A 20,000-nucleotide genomic window follows, 5' to 3' on the forward strand; every position below is an offset into this window, starting at 1 on the left:
AACAACCCATGTCTTGCCTCTCTTTCTTCACATCTTGCTTTTAGAGGCTATAGAGACCCTTGAAGAGTATGTTAATAATACAGTTGCAGAGCTCAAAGAAAGATGTATGCCACCAGGTATGCTGAGTCAGTCTCACACTGTTCAGTTGTAGTGAGGAACCATAATAATTAATGTATCTTTAATGTTTCTTGTTTTACCCTTTCTTTCTCCACATCCTGCTTTTAGACGGCGTCAAGGCCTTTGAATAGGGAATGAAACATCTTCTTGCAGAGCTCAAAGAAACATATGTGCCAACAGGTAAGCTAAGTTCCCACACAGTTCAATGGAGCAATAAATGTTTGGTATTTACGATTTCAGTTCATCACGCTCTCGCTTTCTCTTTACAGCCACTTCTTGTAAGGGACTATACGACAAAAATCCGTAAGTTGGCTGCAAGTCTCGAAATTAACTAGCTCCAAAGAAACTGAATTGACCCTGAACTGATACAACTGTGTTAAGAGGCCTCTTTTTGCAATTTAGTAACTCAAAGACGATTCTTCCGTAACAGTCCTTTTCATGTGTTTCAGGTCGCTTGAGAGTGGCGCATATACACTGCTGTTTGGAACAGAAAAGATCCCCGTGCACTGTCACATGGAAAACTTTGGATGTGGAAATGGAGGGTGGACTCCAGTCATGAAGATTGATGGCATAAAGGTATGCTTCCTTGGGACAAACGTCTGGGGGCTGGAGAAATTTTCATTTACACGTGGCAGCAAATTTTCTCACTCCCATTCCGTTTAATGCCGCTTGGTACGATCTTCAACACTGTTAGGGGGTGGGGTCGGAGAGGACAAAGAAGCAATATGAAACGATAAGAGGCACAAAGTTTAGGAAAGGTAAAGGACTGAGAAGTTACAATAGGAACAATAAGATGAGTGGCCCGTTCTGTCGCAAGGTTTTTCGTCCAGCACCGTAGGTTTTACTCCCTTGATTGTTCACTTGTTTCTTTATGCGATTGTCCGAAACATGAATTTTTTCCGTCTTTCATTTTAGAAGCTAACCAGGTAGCCTTCAACCTCACTGGCGGCACGGGTTTGATAAAGCGCAAACCAAGCTGCCAAGTTACTGGAGCACAAATTTCTCAAAGATCTGCCTCGGAATGAAGATAAACAACGACATTAGATTTGTTGTAAAAAACGTCGTACTACCACTTAAGGAACATTTCTAAAATTCGGAAGTACCTCACTGAGGAAACTACGGAAATTCTTGTGCAGGCGTTTGTTAGTTCAAAACTAGATTATTGTAACTCTTTATTATATGGCCTCCCTAAGCATATGATAAGTAGTTTGCAGTCTGTGCAAAACACGGCTGCTCGTATCGTTACTTTAACCAAGAAATTTGATCATATCACCCCTGTATTGATTCAACTGCATTGGTTACCTGTTCACTTTCGGATTCTTTTTAAAGTTTTATTGTTAGTTTATAAGGCGCTAAATGGTATGGCACCATTATATATCACGGAATTACTTAGTTATCGTACATGTTCACGTACGTTACGCTCTACCGATCAAAAACTTCTGGCAGTTCCGAAGTCAAGACTTAAAACATACGGAGACAGGGCCTTTTCCGTTGCTGCACCTAAACTCTGGAACGAGCTGCCATTAGATCTTAGAAGTCTAGAGACAATTAATTTATTCAAGAAACATTTAAAGACTGATCTTTTTAAAAAAGCATATAATGTTTAACTTTTTGATAATTTAGAATAGGATTTATTGTGATATTTTTATAAAGAAGACTGTAAATAGGTTTTTAATTTATTCATATTTTATTACTAGTGGGATCTTTTTAATTTTTTTAATAATTATTATGAATTGTAAAGCGCTTTGGTCAATTAGTGGAGTCAGCGCTATATAAATTATGTTAAATTAAATTAAATTAAATTGTAATTAACAAGCAGGCGTCATCCCTGTACTCATTGATCGCGGATGGAAGTTACTGAGCCATCCATCTCGGTCGCGGCACGTGGATGTCCCTTGTTGGGGGTACCGCCTCCTTGCAACCACACTGTAACAAGGAAGGGATCAACGCTGTCCCGTCAACTTGGCGCAGGGTTAGAATTGGTTTTGTCGCTAACAACGAAAACAACTGCAAGACGTGCGACTCCTTTAATAAAGGGTTTGGTTCCGTCTTGTGCGATAATACATGTGGAAACTATGCTGGACATAAGGACAACAACAACGGTCATCGGAATACGAGAGGAATGGGGTATATTCCGGTGCAGTGAGGGCTGTCCAGATTGTGGGATTAGCCCTCAGTCCCCTTGAGAGCTACGTAACCACGCTCGCTTAAATATTAGGTTAGGTTTCACAATAGAATGACGCTAGACAGTAAACTCTTTTAGATTAACTTTGAACTGAAAATACCGGCCGAGAAAACTGTCCCACGTTCTGACTTCAATCCTTGACAAGTGACTGAAACATAATGAATGAACGAGATAACAACGTTGAACAAGCATTAAAAAATACTTATAGAATTAGGGGAAAACATTGCCATTATAAATTAGGAACAAAGGAATTTAACCTCTTCTTTATTCTTCCAAGCCTCGACGTCAGGCTAAATATCCTAAATAAATGGCAGTCTACTATATGAGGAGACACTAGAAGCGGGTCAGTAGGCGCAACCCATTCTCTAGCTCGAATTAACCGATTATCGTTAATTCGCAGGGGCACCCAACGACCAATTTGTTGTAAAATGTATTATTATACCCCAGTTAATGAAAATAAATGTTATTAAGGCATTTTCAGGTGTTTTTCAGTGTTGCTGGGAAAACATCATCTGTTCCTTTTTCCCAGCAAGACACAAGAAATTTCCCAGCCAGCTAGATAAAATTGGTTGGTTTCCCAGCCAGCTGATCAAATTTATTTCCCAGCCAGGAATTCCGCGCACTTTCAAATCCCTCGATCCAAAACGACCTAACAAAAGCGACAAAACCGGGACAAAACAGGTTTTTTTCGGCAAGCACAATCACTCTGACCAGCCGTCGTATGCCTGTGACTACTCTCTGGGAGAGGAAAGGGGTTCCTTTTTTTTTTTTTTTTTTTCTTTGAGTCGTCCTCAGTCTTCAGAGTTTCTACAGTCAGCTCGGGTTGAAATGCTAGAAAAAGTCAGTAATTCCCAGGAAAAACCTCTATCAATAATAAATTTCCCAGCCAGCTCATCGAAACACCTACATTTTTGCCAGCCAGCAAGATTCCTTTGGGGAACAGATAATGTGAGGAACAGATTTGTTGGGTGCCCCTAAATTCGTAATTTGCTCTAAATTTACCATTATCGTTCATTTAGAAGACTGAAAGCTTAATATGGATTATAAGAAATGGTCATATATCTTTTAATTTAAATGACAACCCAAATGTATGGACATAGGACTCCAACCTGGAGATGTTTATTAACCCGTCACCTAACCACCACACCGCTAGCTGCTCAAAGACAATATTTTAAACACTACTTGATCATGCGGTATTTTCACTCGGCAACAAATAATATTAAACAATTCAAAAATTCCAGACAAAGTTGAACATTTTAAAATCAAAGCTTTGGCCTAATAAATCTAGCTTAGGCCTACTCTTCAATAGCGATATTCTATGGGAGACTTAAAATATTTTTCTGAGAGCGCTGTGACGTGATATTTAGTGGTCTATCGGAAAGAAGCGGTTTCTATCGAGCAGAAAATCATCCAATCCACGGATATGATCTTTTATTTTCCTTATTTTCTCTCCTACCGCAAGTCCAGGGTCACAGTGTACTAAATTAACGATAACAGTAAATTCAAATTGCGAATTAACGATAAGCGTTAATTTAGAGAAGAGATCATGTTGGTAGGCGGGAGGTGAGAAAAGGTGGGCACTTGAAAAAAAAAAAAATCTGAGCAAAGACTGCTCCACTCACTCCAGTCCTGGATAGGTCTTTTCCAGGGCTCTCGCTTTTTCTTTCGCCCGTCTACCAACCAGCCTGCTTTTTCGCTCGATGCGACAACTCAAACTCAGTGATACAAACACCTAATGAGAGACGATGAATAAATTCTTCTTACCCCAGGGGATTATGTAGTCCCCTGGTGCCTACTCGCTGCCAGCTAGGGGGATGATCCCCGACGGGGATCACACACCTCCATAAATTATTCCAGCCCTCCTCTTATGAATAGTGAACGACCCCTGAAACATAACTTGAAGGATAAGTTTACTAAAGAATAACTTTGACGTTGTAAAACACGCAGCATATATTTCTTTCTTTGTTTACAATTTAACCAACAACACCATATGAAAGGCTGAGAATAAAAACAACGCCAATCAGCAGAGCGCAATGGTGCTTTCTTTCATTTCATGTCAACTTCGGCAAAATATCAGGGCTAAAATCGGGTGATTATGTCCAGTATTAACGAAAGATTAAAACAATTTGATAAAGAAAACTTCAGTTACTCCAATAAAACATTGTGTGATCTCAAATTCGGAAATTCAAAATGAGGACCACCTTAACAATTTACATAAGAGGAAAAGCAAACAAAGCGTAAACTTGAGCACAACGTACTGAGGATATCTTTTTTTTTATGTTTGGAGGTTTAATTACATTTTAACTCTATCAGCATATGTAACACTGACAACAAAAGCAAAGCCAACCAGGAAAGCGCATTAGTGCTTTTCTTTTAAATTTTAACTTTGGCAAATATTCATAAAATCGGCTGGATTAGACGCAACTAACAAATGATTAAAACAAATTTTCTGTAAAAGAATGTCCAATTTCGCAACCAACGCCAGTTACTGCAATAAACTATAATGTATCTCAGACTCGAAAATTCAAAATCAGGGCAAACTCAGATTATAACTGCAGCGTTTACACGAACGTGGTTTCACATCGATACGGCTTTACGTCTTCGAAACCGCATCAAAATCGAAGTGTTAACACGGAACCGTTTTTGTCAGAAAATCGAAGTCTTGATTGTACAAGCGAGCGCTGCACTACGGACTAAATTCACCATTTTAAATAGAATAATGCAAATTTCGCTCCAAAATAGTCACCGTATTCAAATCACTGCGGTTTCGCTGTTTACACAACAGATCAAACCGTATCGATTTGAAAACGCTTCACTTTCGGTATCGTTTTCAAATCGACTCGGTTTCTCCAACGGTCTCGATCGCTATCGTGTAAACAAAAGGCGTAACCGCATCGAAAACGATGCGTTTATAAATGAATCGCGTTCGTGTAAACGTAGCCCGGAACCACGCCCCTCGTTAGGGTAAAAGGGATAAGGAACGAGTGAAGCAACTGAATCGCTCCTTTTTTCCTCTATGGCCTCAACTGCGGAGCCTGGTCCCAGAGTAGTGTGAGCGCTGCTTAATGACGGTTTTCTTTATGCCCCCGGCAGGGAAGACCATGTTGTAAAATGGAGCCCGTTTGCTTTTCCTCGTATCCACTAATTATAACGTTTGTTATCATTGGCTGGTTTCTATAAGGTCTGGAAAGTTTAAATTTATAGAGAATGAAAGGGCATATTTTAGTGGCCATATGTGCAATCTACGTCATCCACATGTTATGGCCATACATGGTCATCAGCTTTGTTATTATTATTATTATTATTATTATGATCCCGCAGGTTCTGAACTTGCTATTTCAAAAGGTTTTCTTATATAATATAATATAATGTTTATTTATTTATTTATGTTTTTATTTGTTTGGATATGGATATTTCATTTTTCAGTTTCTGTGAATTGACACCTCATGGCCTTTTTCCTTGGAACCACCATAAAGAACGAATGATTCATAAACCTGATGGGTTTTTTTTTTCCTGGATACATGAAAAGAACGAATGATTTATTCATCTGATGGGATTTTTTCCTGGATCCATCCAAACGAAGGAATGATTTATACACATAATGGGATTTTTTCCTGGATCCATCAAAAGAACGAATGATTTATTTACCTGATGGGATTTTTTCGTGGATCCTTTTAAAAGAACGCGTGATTTATACACATAAAAATGGGTTTTTTGCCTGGATCCATCCAATAGAACGAATGATTTATACCGCATGTGATGGGATTTTTTCCTGGTTAAGAAGAAAGAATGATTGTACTCCTGCAGTTTAACCTGTATCAGAAGCAACTCAATCTCAGATGGGCTTCCATGTTTTTCTGGGCCATTGCCCCTTCTTTTGCTTCCTAATCCCCATTTCGTAGTAGAATTTTATTGCATTGGGCATTTTCCCTGTCATACTGGTTCCCAGATCGAGTCCTTCTCATATCTCGTGCCCAGGCCATAAGTGCAGTTTGGGTCGTATTTGAATTCTTTTGTCGTAAGCACAGCTGACGTTTACTGGAGACTTTGCAAATTTTTTGAGAGAAGGGAAAATTTTGCCAGCTTTTTCTTCCGTGTAAGTAACCAGATATTCTTTTTTTTTTCTTTATTCTAAACTATAATTTTGCTTCAGTAATCATATTATACACCTGGTAAGTGTGTTTTTGGTAAGTGTTATTTCCATTTTTGCTTGATTGACTTTGCAGTTTTGATCGCGTTAGTTTGTCCATGGTTTTGATGTTGTTTTTTCGCCTGCGCTCTACCCCTGAAGATTCGCAGCCATTTACGACCCTAATGATGTCGCAGTCAGCTTTTTTTTGCCTTCGGGTTGTTTAGATTTGTCTCATTTTATACACCTGTGTTTCATTTTGCTTGGGATTTCTTTGGGTTTTGGAGCTGCTCTTTCCCTTTTTTTTTAAGGACGAAGCTTTCGTGTAGGGATTTTTTCTTATTTATTATTCTTATTTTTTAGTAACGAATAATTTTCATGTTCAATTATTTTTTTAACCCCTTTACTTGATTTAGTTTCTTGTTTCTTGAAAAGTGACGTCATTTACTCATTTGCTTAAAGTTTTGGCTTGTGAACGCAGCTTATTATATAAGAAAAAACACGAGTTAAAAGTCTGAAAGCCCGAAACTCCCGTGCTGCATATTAATTCAGTTGCGCGCAAACGCATTGTAATTTTAAAGTGCCCCTGACCAAAAAATCAATTCATATTTTTCTTTGGATTTCAAAACTATCTTAACAAAACACTAAGTGACCCACGTTTTAAGCCTTGATTTCAAAAAGACACCTCTTTATTTTAACTGTAATTTTCCTATTTAATGGTCCGCCATTACTAACATTATGTTCTTGAGAGAGCTGGATCGAGGAGAAAATGACGTCAAAGGCTCACTAGTTTAAGAATGCAATACGTGTGTACGCCGCAGAATTAATATGCAGCACGGGGGTTTTGGGCTTTCAGACTTTTAAACTCACGCTTTGCATATATAATAAGCTGCGTTCACACGCTGAAATTTTAAGCTAGTGAGCCTCTGACGTCACTTTTCCCTGGATCCAACCCTCTGAGGTCCAATCGGTCAGTTTTGAACGTGAGTAATGGCGGACCGTGAAATCGAAAACTTACACTCAAAGTAAACGGCCTTTGGATAAAAATCAAAGCTCAAAATTTTGCCAGTCAGGTCTTAAGCAAACACACTTTGAAAATCTGAAGGAAAAAAAGAAGTGGTTTTTTTGATCACAGGGGCACTTTAAACTATTGAGTCTTTGACGTCATTTTTTTTTTCGATCCAGCTCTCTCGAGATTTTAAAGTTACTTATGGCGGACCATTAAATAGGAAAATTCCAGTTAAAATAAACAGGTGTCTTTTTGAAATCAAGGCTTAAAACTTGGGTCACTTTCTGTTTATAGTAAACCTTGTTTTCAAATCCACAGAAAAATAAAGAATAATCTTTTGGTCATAGTAGCACTTTAAGGTTAGCGTGTACATTCAGAGGTGTCTTCAGTGAAACGGATGAAGCGCTTTCCGATTACGGCGCAGATATCCCAACTCGTATATTAAATGTTGCTAATGGAATATTTCATTTACTATTCAAGAAAATACTTCGTTGGTTTTGAGGTTAAAACGCGAAGGAACAAATACCAACCCAACGGGAATTTCATATTTCTGCAATTTATTTCTTTCAGTTACTTAAAAAAATACCATCGGGGCTTTCCTTGATTCGATCGCATTCAAAAGTTACAGAGTATGATCGAAAGCGCGCATCCGCACGGAAAAGGCTTTTATGGAAAAAGCTGTTTAGAATTTTAGAATTCCCTAAAATAGGTTTGTTAGAAATAGGTTTACCTAGCTACTGTCAAAAATTGGTTGCAATCAAGCGTAGAGTCTTTGAGTTGTTATCTTTACATTGAGATCTTCAAGGGAAAATTAATGTCTAGGAAAACATCGCCTGAAGAAATAGCCTGTTCCAGGCTCCGAGATAGATAAGTTTTGAAAACGTGTTTTTTCATTGTTGTGGTCATTATAGCACACCTTAAGCCCGTGGGAAGGGAATTTCATCCAAATGTTTAATAGCCCGTATTCACGATAGCCGTCATGTTGGTTTTCAAATTGTCAATGCAAATTAGCCATGTGTTATGCTGGGGGGCAAACATTGGAATAAAGGCAAATTGCGGAAAATTGTTTCGTCGAAATATTGAATAAACATTGCTAAAAGTACATTTTAGAATTTAGAATTAAGTACCTTTTATAAAAATTTTATATCTTTTGATTGCCTCCGACATTTTTGACTTTTTACTTCGTTATCTGGTAATTTTTCATCTAAAAAAATCGAAGTAACTTATGTGAGCATTGTATTTTACTACTTAGGTGATAAACATTCAATGAACATGAAACAAATTACCTGTGTGGCTAAGATGTTCGTTATAACCTCTCGAACTTGTGTTGTTTGCCCCCTCAGAAGTGTGTAGCTAATTTGCATGATAATAGCAAATCCAACATGGCGGCTATCGTGAATAAGGTCTAAAACGAAGGTGGGCGGGGCAGTGACTCGGTAATTCGGTCCCATTCCACAGATCGGTGGTTTTCGTAGTGTATCTAACCAAGCACGTCTCTCTTTGCCATTATATAACGCGTGGAGAATAACGCAGTTCAGGTCACCCAAACAAACCACATATGCCCCAATTGACATCGCTGCGTCTCGGAGGATATGCATTTTTTTGGGGTGAAATTTGCATTGGTTACTGATGGTAGTTTGCAGGCGCATAATAACGAGATATACGGTTTACCCCCTTGGATATCGACAAGAATACACTCCACATTGGAGCATTTCATTCGTATCTGTTAAGAAGGTATCGCCTTTCGAATATACAATATAATTCCTCTGCCACCTTTCTTTCTTTCTGCGATAAACATTATAACCTTTTATTGCAAACTGGGAGTCCGGGAATGTCCTATCTATTGTTTGTTTCGTGAATATACAAAATGTCAAAAGCTTCGACCCATTCAAGAAGCCGGCTGAATTTTCCAGCCAGACTGTTGATATTTAAGCTTCCTAGGGTTACGTTGTTGGTAAATGGTTTTAAAGTCTCGAGGATATCGTCGCTATTGTTGGTATCCAGTGAAATGGATAAATCGTCAGAGCCAGAGACCGACGAATTGAAACTCGCGTTTAGTGGAAGCTGATTCTACAAAAGTTGGCAAAAGGAACCCTGTAACAATCGGGACCACGAAGGGGAGGCAATCCTCACCCTCTGCGTTTTTTTGTGCCGCGAAAGAGGGCCCATGTTACTAATCCTAACACAAATCCCGTTAACGCGGTTTACAAGAAACAATTACATGAGCTAATAATTCATAAAAGTGGGTACGCATAAGCAAACAAATACTGAGTATTAAGCAATGATACATCAGCTACTAACAAGTCACCGAGTACCTTAAACATTGCCGCAATAGTGCTCAGAAAATTGTCTCCACGTTTGTTTAGGTTTGCACGCAACTGTAAAAATTGCAATTTTTTTGCAAAGAGTGTAAAATCTCAAAAGAAGAAGATAAGTCCCCAACTACTAGTAGGACTCGCTATTTTTGCGAAATTTTCGTTTTTAGCGTAAAATTGCCAAATTCATATAAGCTGATTACGACCATTTCCAATTTAATTTTCGGTGCGGAAAAATATTTACTTACATTGGTTTGTATTGTTGCGTACAGATATAATTAACAATTAGACCCGTAGCCCGCAAGGGCTACGGGTCAATAGTCTATGAGCCGATGACGAATGGGCTATTGACCCGTGGCCCTTGAGGACGAAACGAAAGAAAACGTCACGCTTTTCGCTATTCGAGGACTATTACCAATAGTCCTCTAGTAGCGTAGCCAATCAAAATGCAGGATTTGCATTAGTCCACTAGTTGGGTGATACTAAAGATTAATAGAGCGTTTTCACATGACGTCACGGCGGCTATGTTGGTGTTCCAAAACAAAGCAATGGCGACCATGTTAGCGGTCAATTCGGAGATTCAAAAAAAAAAAAAAAAAAAAAGGTGCGCACGTCGGGATAGAAACAAGCAGTTTTTTGTTATGGAAATTGCTTGCAGATATTTCCATTGAAAATCTCTTTGTATTGTTAAGATATGCTTGATTTTATCCCGACGCGCGCATGTGTTTTTTGAAACTCCGAACTGGCTTATTGAACTATATTTTTATGCAAAAAATAAAAAACTATACTAACATGGACAGGTATTTTATTTTGTTCTTTGATTTTGGTTTTTCTTTCGAATGTAAACAACATGATTCCTAAAGTTGCAATCTTGCACAACAAAGCTCAACAAAAGCTCTTGTTTTTAGGTTGACCACTTTTGTGGGAATTCATCTCCTGCGGGAATATAACATCAGCTCTTTTGTCCTTTTTGTTACTTACATTGTAAGGTAAAGATAACTTATTAAAAAAATGCTTTGTCAAACGTACGTATATATACGCTTTCGCCCAGTTGCGGGATCAAAATATAACGAAATCACAACCCATGTAGGAAAGTGTTTGTCGAAGAGTGCCACGTGACCAGCCTGAACCAGAGTCTTTTTCTGAACGACAATGGAGGCAGAGAAGAGAGACCCTGGGCACGAGGTTGGTCATGCAACCGATTGTAGACTAACTTAAGTGTGTTACAGTGGCTATGTTGTAAGTCAAATCCGGTCTCAGGTTGAATCCGTTATTACCTAGGTTAAATTGGTGATCCTCATTGACCTAGTTTAAAGCAGCTATCAACCCCCCAAAAAGGACTGAAAACACCTACAACTTCCCTTAATCTCTGTCTTAGTCATCTCAACACATGTTCTTAATGTTTCGTGTCATCTTATCGGTTTCTGTCATACAGTTACCCATTCAGTTTCAACATTACAACATAGTGAGGGCCTGTTTATATGGTCTCGGGTACCCGAGACAGCCCTCCCCCAGAGTTACTCTTGGCGAGATATTTTTCCACCCATTTGTTTAAAAAATTATATCAACCGTTTACATGAGGTGGGCGAGACAACTCGCCTCCTGTCTCGCCTCGCAGGTAGGGTAACCCTGGCAGGTGAAACAATTTTTCGCATGTAAACAGTTTGCCTCGACCACCCGAGACGAAACATCAAAATCTTAAATGCGCACATATAAAATCAAAATCAAAGAAGCAACAATTTGGGAGCTTATACATGTTTTTAGAGTTTACTTTCGAAAGAAAAGGTCTTTTCCCCAAAATTCTCAGCACTGTCAACGGAAACTTTCGATTTATAAACAGCCTTTTATTTAAACTACAATTGCGGCTGTGTTAAGATTGTCAGTTCATTTGCTGAATGTGAAAACGCAACTATACTTAATAAGAACGAACTAGAAAGAAACAAAGAAAGGCAAATGATGATACGCATTTTTTGAAGATTCGTCTTAAAATATATGCATAATTAAGTAGGGTCAACTTTGTCTCGGTCACGCAATTCTCCTATCGACGCTCGGTAAAGTTGTCTCGGGAGGAGGGCTATCTCGGGTAACCGAGACCATATAAAGAGGCCCTAATAAGTGACTGAACAAAGAACCGTGACTGTATTGACCGCCGGTACTCAAACTCGGGCCCTCCAAACTCGTAATCCTAACCTCACCCTATTTTTTCTCTAGGCGTAATTCAGACTCAATTTAGACAAAAAAACAAAGCTTTCTTCAATTCATCTGAGTGCGCACTCAACCTAGGTAAAATGAGGATCACCAATTTTAAACTACAATCCTCGCCAAATTAAGTTGGGACGATCGTTCCTCGCCAATGTTGAATTCAATGATTTAAATGAACCATCTCGCAAGCCCAACATTGGGAGAGCTAAGGACATCACTAGTGTCCTAAATAGTGTGACGAGGATTGTGTTTTAAAGGAATTTGGAGTATGTGGTGTGCAACAGGGAAATAGCGGGAAAATTGCGCGCGCGAGCTTCAAGGTCGTTGTTGCTGAATAATTTTCATCAGTGCAGAGTTTAGAAGTAAAAAGATAAATAGCGCAGTGTTTTACACTCATCCGGATCTTCTGGATTTTACATAGGGCCGAATGTCTGCTATGATTTTTAGAAGTAGCGTGGTGGTTTAAAACCTCTCAGAAAATGTACGACAAGAAATATTGATTTTAAAAAATGTTAATTTCACGTTAGTCGATAGAGTGGACCTTTGTTTTATTATGTGTTGATAACATTTGGATTCGTCTAAGACACTTTTCAAGCATAAAGAAGAACACTTCGTGAAAAAAAAGGAAGACAATTAATGTTTACATTTAGTTTTTAAGTTAAAGCAAACAATGGTGACATCGCCTATTGTATAAGTTGTCAAAACACGATTTCTCAGTGACGTCATAGATACCTATTGAAATAAATGCTTACCATTCCCTGGATGGTCTCGTATTCAGTAAGGTAAACGTTCCATCTATTTGTGAACGTGTGCACGACTCACCGCTAGTCACTAATCAAATTATCCTTAGACAAAATAATAAGAAATTCAGAACGTCACCACATGGAAAATTACTTGAAAACAGGTCCCAAGACGCAAGTAAAGGGGGGAAACTTATAACTCTGGTTTATTAACTCACCATTTTCACCCTTGTATTTTAGTACGAACTACGGTTTTACCACTTTAGACCCATTACATTTTGGTGACTCGTTGTGGTGACTCGATAATTATGTCACCACGTGTACATTGCGTGATCAATCAAGTGACAACTTTCCATTTAAATCGTTCAAAAACCGGGATATTGCTGTTACGGACACCTCTCTCTGTGAAATTCCTGCCTCTTCCATGAGCCGCTTACAAGTAATTAAAGTTCCCTTCTCTTTCTCGTAGACGGAACACCGCTTTCAGAAGCAGTCTGTTCTGCAGGCCACTCGACTTGGGACTTGGGCCACTCTGAACACAACATAGCAAAATTCGGCTTCTCTACGTACAGGCCAGCCTTCAACAAAAACAAATAAAACGCAGGTGTCCGCGTCACGCAATCTGTAACACGCTTAAAACCTATCTCGTTAAAATTTCTGCTCGGAAAACAACGTCAGTTGTTCAAAAGTCTCCAGGACACCGTTCTATCTATACATTGGTTTCCTGTGAAATAAATTCCATTTCTGTTAACACCTCTCAAAATTGCTTGTGGAACACAATCCTCTTAGGTGCAATCATTCCCTCCACATTGGGAGAGCAGAGGATATCAGTTGCGTGCCAACTAATGTGACGAGGATTGTAGGTAAAAACGAATTTTACCGGCAACAGGTAAATGATGCACGAAAACTTTGTGCAATAAATTTTAAATAGTTTTTTCAGAACTTATTGATCCATAGTTTTGAACCGCCTGCTCCGTTTGTTTGTATTGAGCTGTCGTGCACAACGCCCAGCCATTGTTCTTCTTTTTTATATCAAAATGATTTTATAAGTGTCTACATGATGAAACTCCAAATCGGTGCTGTATTTTGTGTTCAGGATTGACGGTTGTGGCGAAATTTCATTTCTGCAAGTGATATCTAATCTCCAACTTCAATCATGGTAACTTGGTGATGATGTGCGTTTTCTGCCGGATACTTTTCTTGAATTTCTAATGTCATCGTCGAATTTGCAAATAGCTAGTTGGCGAAGACTCAATGTTTCTTTAATGTTCCTATCGAATGCACAGTAGACAATCGGGTTAATGGCCCCATTTAAAAATGCGCAAAACATGGCTATTTGGTGCAAAAGGTGTCCGCTGTGGACACGGTCTGTACCCGACACAACTCGCACGAAGTTCATAATACTGGTCGGAAGCCAGCACACAGTAAAAGTCACTGCAACCAAGCCTGCGGTTCGGGTCACTCGTTTTTTTTTCTTGAAAGTAACAGAAAGCTGACGGGTAAAAACGCTGTCTGGTGATACCAATGGGCTCCCACGAAACATTCGGGCCACGCGAAAATAGCACCAACAAAAAGCCAAGAAAGGTAGAAACATACCAATTACAAATTCCAATGCCTCGTAAATTGTATCCAGCCACTTAATCGGAATGGCATTTGGACTGCAGAGGATCTTGGAATCCACATGTGATATCTCAAACATGTATAGATAAGGACTCGAGACAAAGGCGGGGATGATCCACGACATCAGAATCATTTTCCTCACAAATCTTGTCTCCGTCTTCGGCAGGTATGGACGAGCTAAACTGCGGTATCGATCGAATGCGATCAACGCTTGACTGAAAACAGTTGTTCCTGAAGCGGCAATTTGAATGAATTCGATCATTTTGCACACAGTTCGTCCAAAGATCCATTCATTGTGAAGAACACTGATAAATTCAAACGGCATCGTCAAAAGACCAACGACCAAATCGGAAAATACCAAATTCAAAATATACTGATACGTTGGGCGATTTTTAAGAAGGAGCCTTCGATATTTTATGAGGACGATGCTTACTGTGAGGTTACCCACTATAGTGAAGGTGGAAATTAAAGCGAGCAGGGCAGCTTTAGAAATGTCCGTACTCGAAAGAGCCATTATGCCTCCTATCCAGTTGTTGAAAGTGGTTATAGTCCACAGCCAAAGCACATCTGCCTCAAAACGGTTAGACAGCACGTATCGCTGATTTTAAAATAGAAGAAATTGATTGCTTTCGAGAAAATATCACGAAATGTCATCAAAAAAAAAGAGTTGACAGATTTTGTAACCCGACACTTGCAGGCATACTTGCCATAGCTACACTTTTAATTTACTTTTAATGACAGATACTGTAAGTGTTTCCTGCAAAAATAACATAGTGTGGGAATCAAGCAGGATTTTAAATGCCATTTTTAAGTTCGCACGAAGAAGCGATTCCTGCCATTTTTGTTGGAATCCAGCCATTGACTGCAATGAGCAGACAGAGAGAGAGAGATCGTTTCCTCTTCCTCTTCAGTTATAGCTTGAGAGAGAATGGTAACAAGAATATCACTAACTATCAAACTGAAAATTACTGGACTATTAAACTGAAAAGAACTGGGTGAAACCATCAATATCCAGTCAATATCCGGAATTTCCCGGGAAATCCACCAAAACGAAAGGAATGATGCCAAATGCGCATGGTCAACATGCATGAGGTTAAACATCGGATTTTACGGATTTAGCGGATTTCACGGAAATAAGCTTCAATAAACCTCCTATATTTTAAACGGAAAAGATGGAAAAGGCGGATTTAGCGGATGTATAAATAGTATTATTATTGTTATCATTTATTATTATTATTATTATTATTTATTATTTATTATTATTATTATTATTAATTATTATTATTATTATGTATTATTATTATTATTGGACGTACTAAAACGTGGAAGTCAGGCCACAAAATCACTTCTTTCTTTTAGTTTAATTTCTTTTGTATATTGGTCACAGAAGAAAACGCTTTTTCCAATACAATCGTTCTTTAATATCGTTGGCAATACCGCGTTCTAGCATGTTAGTGAAAGGTAAGCCGACCACGTCACCCCTTCTTTTTGCTGAATGAGGCGAGTAACAAAAATTGGCGTTGGCATCTTTGTAAGACTCCTCACTTCTCCAAAATATTTCGAAACCAAATTAGATGTTCTTGGTTTTCCAAACAAAAGTTGCCCGTCCTTTTTCTGTTCAAGTCAATCAGTGCCGAGATCGGTCGGAAAATTGTAATGTTATGCGGTAAAGTATGTACACCTAGGTAAGAAAATTAAAGTTGACATCTTTTCTTGCAACGTATATAAGAAGCTGCAATTAAAAGCTAAATTACACTCCTACAACGTTTGGGCAAGGATGATTCAAGCAGAGGGACCTTTGCAGAAAACTAAACAGCGCGACCATACGTGGAACTGCACTATGCTTTATGAGTCCAGTTGTTGCCGGTTCTTGTAGCATTATTATGTCTGTTTCTTAATACGCCGAGGACTGGGGGAGCGAGAACGTGGTTCGAGTTGTTCTTGTCAATCCGAATTTTGAGGCATCTCTGACAAAAGCAGTGGAGGAGCTCTCGGCCACCAACACTTATGTCCAGAAATGCACGCAGTCGCAAGAATAACAAATATAACAACTGTGCTAAGGAAAATACCGAAAATAACAATTATAGCAAAAATAACGAATGAAGCAAAGGGCAGAAGCAAGAATAACAATTCTTCAAGGCAGACAAGGAAAGGGGGCCCTACAAATATAACAAAAAAAACGATAATAACAAATATAGCAAAAATAACAAGTCAAGCAAACGGCAGCAGCAAGAATAACAAGAATGACAAATATAACAACTGTGCTAAGGAAAATACCGAAAATAACAATTATAGCAAAAATAACGAAAATAACAAATCAAGCGAGCCACACAGGCAGAAAAGGGAAGGGGGCCCTACAAATATAACAAAAATAACGAAAATAACAATATAGCAAAAATAACAAGTGAATCAAACGACAGCAGCAAGAATAACAATTCTTCAAGGCAGACAAGGAAAGGGGGCCCTACAAATATAACAAAAATAACGAAAATAACAAATTTAGCGCAAATAACAAAGCAAGCAACCGGCAGCAGCAAAAATAACAATTCTTAGGGGCAGACAAGGGAAGGGGCCCCACAAATATAACGAAAATAACAAATATAACGAATATAGCGAAAATAACAAAGGAAGCAAACCACAGCAGCAAGAATAACAATTCTTCAAGGCAGACAAGGGAAGGGGGCTCCACAAAAATAATTTCAATGTTAAAAAGCTTTTATGCGACATTTGTTGATAACTTATTTCTCTAAAAGTTAACCTGATGACGTCTTTGCCTTTCATAAAAATAACCAGCCAGCAGGACTTTGTGCCCTGATAATAAGCTTGTGTTCATATTTTTAATAACGGGCCGACAACCGACACAATAGAAGAGCTTATACATACTAATGAATCATTTTTGCATTTGTGTTGACGCTCGTTTGCGCGTTATTTGTACCCAAGTTTTTGGCGTATATTTGGTTCGCTTATCTCCGAGTTGCATTGTATAATGATCACTCCTGGAATTCTGTATGCTAAATTTATTGGATTATTGGTTCTGTTATTTCGCAATGTTGCGTATTGCTTTTGTTAATCCTTAAAGAGTTGGTGAATGAATAAACAGAAATAAGTAATGTTAGCCGGACTTCATCAGTGATGTAGCGGGAATTATTTTGGCAGGACGCAATGTAAGTACTCCTTGATAATAAACACAAAGGGCACATTAATTAATACAGTTCGCCAATAACACCTACAACGAACTACAAAGTTTTTAGTTTGGTGCAGTGGCTTATAACGTGGCCCTTACTGCGTTCGATAGGACGCAGTTCTAATGCAAACTGAATTGAGATCTTTGAGACACCCGGTGTCCGATCTTCGATCACACTCCAAATTATGCAAATAGTGGTGATTAACAGTATTTAACTCTAAGCACCCATTTTAAATTGTTGCGCTTTCAGTAACTGCGTGGCTCGCATGTTAAGTCGAATTGCTCGCATGTTGACTCGAATATGGACTCGAATGGTTCACAGCCATGGCTCGCACGGCTCGCAAGCGCGCACATTGTCCATACTCGTTTTAAGTCGTTTCAGTTATTAGGCGTAAACCCTCTTTAACATTTTAGCTTTCATTGTACGGTTCGGTTAACTACACTTTTCACGAGTTCGTGTGAACAAAATAGCACTCGTTCACAGATTAAGCCTAAGCGCTCGTTTCAGTGATTAGGCCTAAGCACTCTCTTAACATTTTAGCTTTCAATTCCGGTTTGGTTAATTACACTTTTCACGGGATTATCTCACTGCGTACCGCGTAGCCAGCCTCTAAGCCTAGCCATTTTCAATTCGCAATTGATTTTGACTTGAATACATTACATACTTCAACTTGAATTATTAGTTTTCGCGTACCGCGTAGCCGACTAGGCAGAACTTTGCTCGAGTGACAGGGTATTCTTCAATTACTCCCAAGAAGGGTTCATATTAAAATGTTTGACGTGCGTGAAGGTGCTTTTTCTCTCTTTCTTTTCTCCTTGTTTTTTTTGTTTGTTTGTTTGTGTCTTCTCCATGCACCGTTGTATAACTACTTTGTTCGGAAATTTCAAACGTCAATGTAACTCGTTTTAGCAACATACGAAATTCGTCACTTACGGACGCTGCGTTCATTCCAATCCTTACGAAGTCCATTACATGATAGCATTTGCAAAGTAGTGTAGTTTTCCATTTCTAAGCCACTAGTGCCAGCTTTGCACTTAGCAACATCGTTATTGGTGTTTTATCATGCCCTTATCTTTTTCCCGCAACTCGGCGATAAGCGAACCAAATATACGCAAAAACCTGCATACAAATCACGCGCAAACGAGTATGAACACAATCGCAAAAATGATTCAATAGTATGTATGAGCTCTTCTATTGTCTTCCTTTTGTCGCCTTGTTTTTGTAAGGCAAAGTCGTCTATGATACAAATAACGTGGCGAATGGAAAATAATTGGCGTACTCGGTTGTCGCCCGTCGTTAAAAATATGTACACAAGCTCATTATAATGGCGCAAAGTCCTGCTGCCTGGTTATTTATATGAAAGACAAAGACATAATCAAGTTAACCTTTACGGAAATAAGTTATCATCAAATGTCGCGTAAAAAGGTTTTTAACATCGAAATTATTTTTGTCGGGCCCCCTTCCCTTCCCTCTAAGAATTGTTATTCTTGCTGCGCTGGCTTGTTTCCTTTGTTATTTTCGCTATATGCGTCATATTTATTATTTTCGTTATATTTGTGGGGCCCCCTTGCCTTCTCTTGCTTGAAGCATTGTTATTCTTGATGCTGCTCTTTGCTTCATTTGTTGTTTTCGCTATATTCGTTATATTTGTTATTTTCGTTATATTTGTGGGGCCCCCTTCCCTTGTTTGCCTTGAAGAGTTGTTATTCTTGCTGGTGTGGCTTGTTTCCTTTGTTATTTTCGCTATATTCGTTATATTTGTGGTACGCCCTTGCCTTCTCTTGCTTGAAGCATTGTTATTCTTGCTGCTGCTGTCTGCTTTATTTGTTATCATTTCGCTATATTCGTTTTATTTGTTATTTTCGTTATACTTGTGGGGACCCCTTGCCTTCTCTTGCTTGAAGAATTGCTATTCTTGATGCTGCTGTTTGCTTCATTTGTTATTTTCGCTATATTCGTTATATTTGTTATTTTCGTTATAGTTGTGGGGCCTCCTACCTTTTTCTTGCTTCAAGAATTGTTATTCTTGCTGGTGTGGCTTGTTTCCTTTGTTATTTTCGCTATATTCGTTATATTTGTTATTTTCGTTATAGTTGTGGGGCCTCCCACCTTTTTCTTATTTCAAGAATTGTTATTCTTGCTGGTGTGGCTTGTTTCCTTTGTTATTTTCGCTATATTCCTTATATTTGTTATTTTCGTTATAGTTGTGGGGCCTCCCACCTTTTTCTTGCTTCAAGAATTGTTATTCTTGCTGGTGTGGCTTGTTTCCTTTTGTTATTTTCGCTATATTCGTTATATTTGTGGGGTCCCCTTCCCTTGTCCACCTTGAAGAATTGTTATTCTTGCTGCTACCGTTTGTTTCCTTTGTTATTTTCGCTATATTCGTTATATTTGTTACTTTCGTTATATTTGTGGGGCCCCTTCCCTTGTCCTCCTTGAAGAGTTGTTATTCTTGCTGCTGTGGCTTGTTTTCTTTGTTATTTTCGCTAAATTCGTTA

General features: G+C 38.7%; 1 protein-coding gene and 1 pseudogene across 1 annotated transcript; one reads left to right on the top strand and one right to left on the bottom strand.

The window, feature by feature from the left end:
* The window catches only part of LOC137986176 (uncharacterized skeletal organic matrix protein 5-like), a 3,033-nt pseudogene extending 770 nt beyond the window's left edge, over positions 1 to 2,263 (top strand).
* Positions 2,264 to 12,730: 10,467 nt separating this feature from the next.
* Positions 12,731 to 14,872, bottom strand: LOC137986175 (galanin receptor 2a-like). Its single transcript, XM_068833457.1, has one exon. It carries the CDS (start codon positions 14,829 to 14,831, stop codon positions 13,848 to 13,850), a length of 984 nt encoding a protein of 327 aa, XP_068689558.1. The 5' UTR covers positions 14,832 to 14,872; the 3' UTR covers positions 12,731 to 13,847.
* Positions 14,873 to 20,000: the final 5,128 nt, after the last annotated feature.

The sequence above is a fragment of the Montipora foliosa genome, unplaced genomic scaffold (genome assembly GCF_036669935.1).
Source record: "Montipora foliosa isolate CH-2021 unplaced genomic scaffold, ASM3666993v2 scaffold_150, whole genome shotgun sequence".
In the NCBI taxonomy this organism is placed as follows: Eukaryota; Metazoa; Cnidaria; class Anthozoa; order Scleractinia; family Acroporidae; genus Montipora; species Montipora foliosa.